We start from the raw sequence: 8055 nt of genomic DNA, 5'->3' as shown, positions 1-8055 counted from the left end.
AACAATCAAATGAAATATTGTTTCTGTGCCTAAAATATGTCAAAGGTGCCCACCTTTCTGAGTAGTTACCAACTTTCGTCTAGAATAATGTAGGAGCCTGATAACTGGTCTCCCTGAATATGCTCTTTCTCATTTCAAATGGAAATAAGCTTAGCAAAAGAAGAAAATAAAGAAATTTTCTAACTGGGACAATGAGTATCTACAAAAAAATTATAGCAATTAGCTTACTCAATGGTAAGATACTAAAAATATTACCCATAATACTGGTACTAGGAAGTGAATACCTGCTATTATTACTCCTATTCATTAATGTACTGGAGGTTCTAATTAGGTAATGACAGTAAAAAAATTAATTTTTGAAAAAAATTCTAAAAATCTTTGAATCTAAAAGCAATCTGAGATAATCTAAAACTATTAGAATTAAGAAGTGAACTCTGCAAGACCACTGAATACTCATTCAATATACAAAAGTCAATTTTATTTTTGTAATACCAGCAACAAACAATGGCAATAGAATTATTTAAAGAATGATACCACTTACAAAATAAAAGTCATGTAACTAGGGATCTACCTGGAGGTGATGTACCTGATGATATGTCTGGCAGACATCTAACAAAAGACATGTGCATTTTCTGCATAGAAGACTACAAGATATTATTTAGAGAAATTAGCAAACGTAATTAAATGGTGAAATATACCACAATTATGGCTGGAAATGTCCAGATTGAAAAAGCTGAAGAGATAATAATTCTCTTTAAATTCATCTGTGGCTTCAATACAATCTCATGTGCAACCCAGGCAGGTATTTTGTGAAAACTGACATCCTAAAGTTAACAATGGAATCTAAAGAACCTAGAATAATCAAGGCAATCTTGAAAAATAGGGGAAAAGTTGGAGAATATATGTCATCAAATCTTGAGACCATGTACCCTGGACCTCCCTCTGGGTTACCAATATTAGTTGTGGTATCGTTATCTTCCTGATTGCCAACTCTAGAAAAAGATGAGCCATTCTCAACTCTTCTCTCTTTTTTCCCATGTTTTTGTTTTCTTCTGCAGATTTCATTTTTCTCACTGCAATCAGAAGGATCTTTATACAGTGCACAACTCATCATATCACATCCATGATCAAAATGCTTAATGAGCTCCCTTCACCTTAAGGATAAAACATGCATTTATTACTGTGGCTTCCATGGCCATGCTTCATCTGTCTCCTGCATTTTCCCAGCATCACTCAGTGCCACTCTTTCTCTCACAATCAAAGCTTTAATGAATGTTTTTCACCCTCCATCTTACATCTGAGCATTTTCATGAATTGGTACAGACACCTACCACCATCATCCCTTTCCCCACCTCTACATCCTCCTCAATGTCTAGTTAATGGAATCCGGCACAGGAAGAGGCTCCCATGGCATCCTGGATTTCCTCTATCACAAGACTTAGCCCTTGTTATTTACTCACTTATTTAAGACCTGTCCTCCTGAACAATCAATCCTACTATGGCAGGGATAATATTTGCCTTGGTGTGTTATACTTTTACAGTGCCTGGCACATAGTAAGCTCTTGTAACAGAGATTGGAGTTACCTATTACAACTCTATTACATTACTCCTCCCTTCACTGGTACCAGAAATACCAACTTCTAGCTTGGCACAGAGCCACCTGAAATAAAGGCTACACATCTCAACCTTCTTTGCATCTAGGTGGGGCAAGCTACTGGGTTTTGACCATCGGGAAATAAATGTAAGTGTTGTGTGCTTCCAAGAAATCTTTGTAACAAACATTTGCCAGTGCTTTCCTCCCTCCCCGTTCCCCCTCTCTCCTTCCCTTCCTTCCTCTTCGTCCTTCATTTTGATGTCTGCAATACAAGCCATGTTCAATATTTCAAGAAGAGTAGTGCAATAGTTAAATATCTGGTCTTGCCCTGTTGACAAGGTTTGGAAGATTTTTGACTTGGACTGATGAGACCAGTAGGGCCATGGGTGGTAAAGACCCCTCCATTCCTCTGAGCAGGCTTCATTGCCAGGTCAAGCCCCTGCGTCTATATCTTGAGACCTAAAATACTTCTCCTTACACATTTTTTCCTTGAGATTTTACGTTTCTTGCTATAAGCTAGAATATGGAATATTTAGAAGTTCATAAACATACTTTAAACACCCTCATCTCATCTTGTGAAAAAGACTATAATTTTATATTAATTTAGAAATTCTTAGACCTCAGGACACTTTTAGGTGAAGAACAGAAAGTAGAAAATTCAGTATTAGGGCCACTGGTAATGAGGTAATAATTGGTGAAATTTTCATTTCCCTGTGGTATTGGGAATAATAACGGTTACTATGCATTGAGTAACTTACATATGTCAGAACTTCTGGGGTTTCTTAAATCTTTACATCACTAAATCTTTATGTTATCCCTTTGAGGTTGGAATTATTATTCTCTGGTATTTAACAGAGAACTCAGATTTAGAGAATGAATTTAACCTATGTGAGGTGTCAGGATATTGAGAGGGGGTGGGAATCCATATAATAAGTGTATTAATGAATTGGTAAAGTAGAAATTCTCAAGGAGAAAAGAGCTTGTGGTGCTTAGATAGCATTTCAAAGACCATAAACAGGAGGCTCAAGTTTCAAACTGTACTCTGGTCGCATTTGTATGTCCATTTATCCAACATATATCTTCTGAGAACTCTCTTAGTACTGGGTACTGTGAACATGGCCATGAAATCTGACATAGATTTAATTCACGTGAGTTCACAGTATAGACTGGAAAATGGGTATATATGCAGCATTAGGGTTCAAGTGCTGTTATAGAGAAATAACAGGTGTTTTGGGAGTATAAAAGTGTCATCTTAAGTCAAGCTGGAGGACTTGGGAAACTTTCTTGGAGGAGATGATATCTACTAAGAGACCAGAAGAACAAGATGAGGTATGGATAAAGGAGTGAAGCCGGGATCATGTGGTGGATGGGATAGAGGAAGTTGAGGCTGAGGTGGGTGAGATCAGCCAGGACACACTCATATAGCTGCACTGTTTGTTTATAGCCTGCATCTCCAGTGACTGGTTGTTGCCTTTCTGGCTCCTGTTGCATTTGACAAATGCCTGTTCTGTATTGGTTATTAAATATTTTGAATGACATCTGTAGAGAAAGCAAAGAGGAAATAAGGATAAAGACCAGGTTAGGAAGGAAATATTCCATGGCCGTGCTGTTAAAGATGTTTTCAGGAAAAACTGGAGTGGCTAAAAGTTTAGTTTGCAGTAAGAGGGCGCAAAGATACTTAGAACCTAGAGGAGAAAATGGGATCTGTCCACAGAAGAAATTTAGCATCTTCATCCCCCCTTTTTCCTCCTCCAGGATGCTTTGCCAAACTCCATGCAGTTGTCCCTTAGTTTCTTGCAATGACTCCCTCCTCCATGGGGACAACACAGAGCTCTCAAGCCCAAGGTCAAGATCAGCTTTCAGCTCTACCTACGGCCACTGCATCCCTTGATCATTTGTCCAGGGATCTTTGTGTTCTGAACCTTCTCCTGCATTCCAAACTTGAAGCCCTGCTTGTTCCCTCTTGAGTCCTCTTTCTGTGAAGCCAGTCTTCAGCTAGGAGCCACACGAGGGCCACCAGGACCAGGAAAGCCAGACCAATCCGAAGGAGATTCTGGATAGCATAGTTCCTGAGGGCAGGATCTGGGGTCAGAAGAACAGGGTGATCGCTGACAGGAACATATGCACGCCACCTCACTCCATCCCTCTCCCTCTCTCCTTTCCAGATCTTACTTCCTTTAGAGACTAAAGTCCCAGATGCTTGCTTACCTTCCTGGAATTGCATCTCTGTGGTTAACAAGTAAGGGTCCCATGAATCTGAAGATTACAAGGAAAGTGAAGAAGTGAGGAAAGGGGATGGTGTTGGCCTCTTCCATCCAGGCTCTCCTTCCCTTGGATATACCCCATTACATTCTATTGCTTTTTGAAGTCCCCATCCTACACTCCAGGTTCTAGTGGCTTCATCTGGCAGGTAGAGTGGAAGAGTCAAAAGACAGAGGAATCTGAGGAAGAATTCAGCTCTAGGACTAATAAATGTGTGTCTTCATGCCATTCTACATGAGCCTCAGTTTCCTCATTCAGTCAATCAATATCATTTCTTCTTCCTCATACATACTAAAATTCAGAGTCTTACCATTTTCTTCAAGGTCCTAAAAGAGTTGCCCCAGTACCAGCCCTTCCCCACCATCCCCTTACTAACATCATTTCCAGTCCCACTGGTCTCCTTGCTGTTCTTTTATCACGCTGGCCATCTCCCTGCCTTAGGGCATATGCAATGGCCATTCCCTCTCTCTGGAACCTTCTTTCTCCAGATAGCCACAGGACTAATGCCCTCAATTCTTCAAGTGTCTGCTCAGATGCTTCCTTCTCTGTGAGGCCAACTCAGACAACTGTGTTTAATATTGCTACCTGCACTCCCAATCACCTTGACCGCATTTGTCCTGCTTTGTCTCTTTCCATACCATAATTTCCTCCTCATGTGCTATATAATTGATCTATTTATCCTTACTTTGACTCACAGTGTTTTCTGCTACAATACAAGTACTACAAAAACAAGGATATTTGTCTGATTGGCTTAGAGAGCTGTAGGTCATATCATATACTATGCACTCAATGGATATTTTGAATAGATATCACATTTTTAGCATCATTAGGAGGATTTGATTTCTCTCCCAAGTACCTGTTACTCACCAGGAGAAGAGATGTGCTCTGTGGGTACAAGGCTGGGGTCCCCGACATCTGCTGACAATGGAGGCAAGGAAACAAGTAAGGGTTTGGGGTTTCCTCTGCTCTTCCCAGCTATTCTCTATACCCTCCCCCCATCCCTCTGGCGTTCTTCCTCATGAACAATCAGCTGGGCCTCCAGGAAGTGGATGTGGATGAGGGCACTGGTAGGAGACACCCTCTCTGCATCTTCCCACCTGTCCTTTTGCTGCCTTCCTCTTCTCTGGTTGAGGTTTACCTGGGGTTCCCGAGGGGACATGGGAGAAAATTGGGGATTTCCTCACCTGTGACCAGGAGTTTCACGGGCTCACTAGGGAAAGACCATACATGGTTGTTATAAGAACCAAAACATCTGTATGTCCCTCTGTGAGCTGTGGTCACAGGGCCCATGGGGAACTTCGCCTGGACCTTCCCATATCTGCGCCATGGCCGGCTGGATCTTCCCTCCTTGAGCAGAAAGAACGTGGTTGTTGCAGTCTCTAGATGGCAACAGAAGGTCACATTCTCTCCTGAAATCACCTCAGGCCCGGGATGAACTGAGAGGGTGGGTATGTCATACATTCCTGTGAGAGAAGGTGACTGGTAGGTAAAGAGCATCTTTATATATCTCCCATCCCCCTGGACCTTAAAACCAGGTATCACTTCCCAGAATCTCAGTCCCTTCTATTTCCTAAATTTGCCCTGATCATGGACACACCCTCCCTGATCTCTCCCTTCAAGGATGAGACACTCACTCCCCTAGCTCCCATGAGTATTAACATGAATCTTTCTCTGGGGACTGCCCTACTCAGCGGTTATCAAAGTCTGGTCCTTGGTACCAACAACATCAGCATCTCCTGAAACCTTGTTAAAAATGCAAATTCCCAGGCTCCACCGAGGTCCACTGCATCAGAAACTCAGGAGTAGGGCAGCCATCTAGGCTAAAAAATTATTATTTTTGATTGTTGGAAAATACATGCAACATAAAATTTGCCATCTTAACCATTTTTTTAAAGTGGACAATTCAGTGGTGTTAAGTACAGTCAGATTGTTGAACAACTATCATCAACGTCTATCTCAAGAATGCTTTTCATCTTGCAAAAGTGAAACTCTGTACCCATGAAACAATAACTCCCCATTCCATCTTCCCCCAGCCTCCAGCAACCACCATTCTACTTTCTGTCTCTGAGTTTGACTATTCTAAGTATCCCATGTAGTATCATCCTGTGACTAGCTTATTTCTCGTAGCGTAATGTCTCCAAGGTTCATCCACGTTGTAGCAGGTGTCAGAATCTCCTCATGTTTTAGGGCTGAATAATATTCCATTGTATGTATATACCACATTGTGTTTATCCCTTCAGCCATATATAGACACTTGGGTTGTTTCTACTTTTTGTCTATTGTGAACAGTGCTACTATGAACACAAGTGTACTAAAGCCACCGGTGTTTTCACAAGTCCTCCAGGTGATTCTGATCCTTGCTTAACTTTGAGAAGCACATCCCTCAGCTGAAGGAACTGTTCGACCCAAGATTATCCTCCCTCCTAATAACTTTAACCCTGTTCTGCTTTGTCTTTTTCCATACCACCATTTCTTCCTCATGTACTATATAATTGATTTATTTATCCTGACTTTGACTCATGGTCTGTCTTCCGTTAGAATACAAGTGCCACAAAAGCAAGAATATTTGTCTGGAACCTCACTAACTGTGGTTCTCATTCGATAACTGGTTGACACCGGGTGGTATAGAGCTCCTAGCCTCATTTCAAGACAATCCTGAAGGTCCATCCCAGGTCCAGTATCCCACATTTGCTTGGCTGAGGTCTCTTCTGAGACTACATCACAGGCCAGCTTAACCTTCTACCCGGCCTGTTTCCCAGCCTGTGTTGTGTTTGAGGATATTTCCCAGTAATCCCCCCTGCACACACACATCCACCTCAGGCTCTCTTACCTGGAGAACTTGACCCAACACAAATCCACTCCTAGGTCATAGAGACAGCTCTCTATAGATAACTCCTGTAGGAAGTGATCAGACCCCACCCCCAAGATGAACAGCATCTGAATGAGCTTGGAAGAGACTAAATGTGATGAATACATGATTGCCTTCCTGAGGATTCAGGCTGAGGAGATGACTATACAGCTAGAGAATGGGATGGTTACCTGTTACCACCAGATCCAGAGGGTCACTAGGCGCTGACCACAGCTCCCCACTTCGATAGAAGCACCTGTATTGCCCTGCAGTGCTTGAGGTCATAGCCGGGATGGGGAACTTGACTTTGTTCATCATTCCAGGCGTTTTTGGTCTCTCTGAAGCAGAAAGTTGTCCTTCGAAATGCAGCTGATACTCAACCGTCTTGTGAGTGCCCTGACACCAGATGACCACTGGCATTCCCTTTGGAATCATGACATCAGGCTTGGCCCAGATGACAGGTTTAGAGGGAGTACCTGGAGGTGAATCAGAGGCTGGAATTCTAGATAAAGCTCCTGCCCACCCTACTTCCCACCCAGCTGCTAGCCTCAAGCCCTCCTAGCAAGTCAGAGCCCCTGCTTTCTCCCCTAGTTGTTTTCAGGGAGATACTTATTCTGAACCCCGCAGAGTGACTCTGGGGCTTTGAAGGAAGGACTCACGCTTCTGGGCGTTGACCCTCTGGCTCAGATACAGCTCTGGAAGATAGGATTAATAAAACATGTTGTGCCACCCATACCCATACTCCTGGATTTCACCTCCCTTCCATGCGAGAACTCACCGAGGCAGAGCAGGACAGTGAGTATAGAAGGCATAGCACAGATTCTGCCAGGCTAGTGTGGAGCAGCTGAGCAGAGACTGAGGCCAGTAGGCCAGGAAGATGCACAGGATGTGGTGGGTGAAGCCCAGCACGAATCACCATGGGGCTTTCACATCGATCTTTTTACAAGAATGTTCACAGCTCTCCCTCCACCTCTGACCATGGGGCGTAAGGAAAGAACATGGTACTCACGACACATCTGGTCATATCTGCGGTCTAACCAGATCCTCTGACCATTGCCTGCCTCACATGAAACTCATTTATGAGTCAACTTCCAAATTTTGAAATGTGGACATTATGTCCAGAAAAGGCATGGGGCAGTGTACAGAGAAAAAACCTTAGAATCATTAAAAAAAAAGTGTTTAACCCTGCCTCCCCTGTGTACAGCATGTATATGCTTGAATAAATTAATTGACCTCATCAGAATAGAATGATAACACTATCTTCTTTAAAGATTTGTTACAATGTTTTAATAAAATTCTATTCTTCATGCAAAAAATGTTCTATTTCTTACATAAGTACATTCATTTAGTC

At 42.5% G+C, this 8055-nt stretch overlaps 1 protein-coding gene across 2 annotated transcripts; it reads right to left on the bottom strand.

Moving 5' to 3' along the window:
- Positions 1-460: 460 nt before the first annotated feature.
- On the bottom strand, positions 461-7661 carry LOC106840912 (natural cytotoxicity triggering receptor 1-like). Of its 2 annotated transcripts, none has more exons than XM_014856636.3 (7): positions 7483-7661; positions 7364-7399; positions 6896-7180; positions 5041-5319; positions 4724-4774; positions 3803-3850; positions 461-3676 (listed from the first exon to the last, which is right to left on the bottom strand). In XM_014856636.3, the coding sequence occupies exons 1-7, from the start codon at positions 7514-7516 to the stop codon at positions 3486-3488; spliced, it is 924 nt and encodes a 307-aa protein (XP_014712122.2). In that variant the 5' UTR covers positions 7517-7661; the 3' UTR covers positions 461-3485. The 2 variants fall into 2 exon arrangements, with proteins under 2 accessions (XP_014712122.2, XP_070354355.1); XM_070498254.1 differs by having other exon boundaries at positions 464-3676; positions 4724-4771.
- Positions 7662-8055: the final 394 nt, after the last annotated feature.

The sequence above is a fragment of the Equus asinus genome, chromosome 26 (assembly GCF_041296235.1).
Source record: "Equus asinus isolate D_3611 breed Donkey chromosome 26, EquAss-T2T_v2, whole genome shotgun sequence".
NCBI lineage: Eukaryota > Metazoa > Chordata > Mammalia > Perissodactyla > Equidae > Equus > Equus asinus.
The sequence above is the reverse complement of the archived record's forward strand: the minus strand, read 5'-3'. Positions and strand labels throughout refer to the sequence as shown.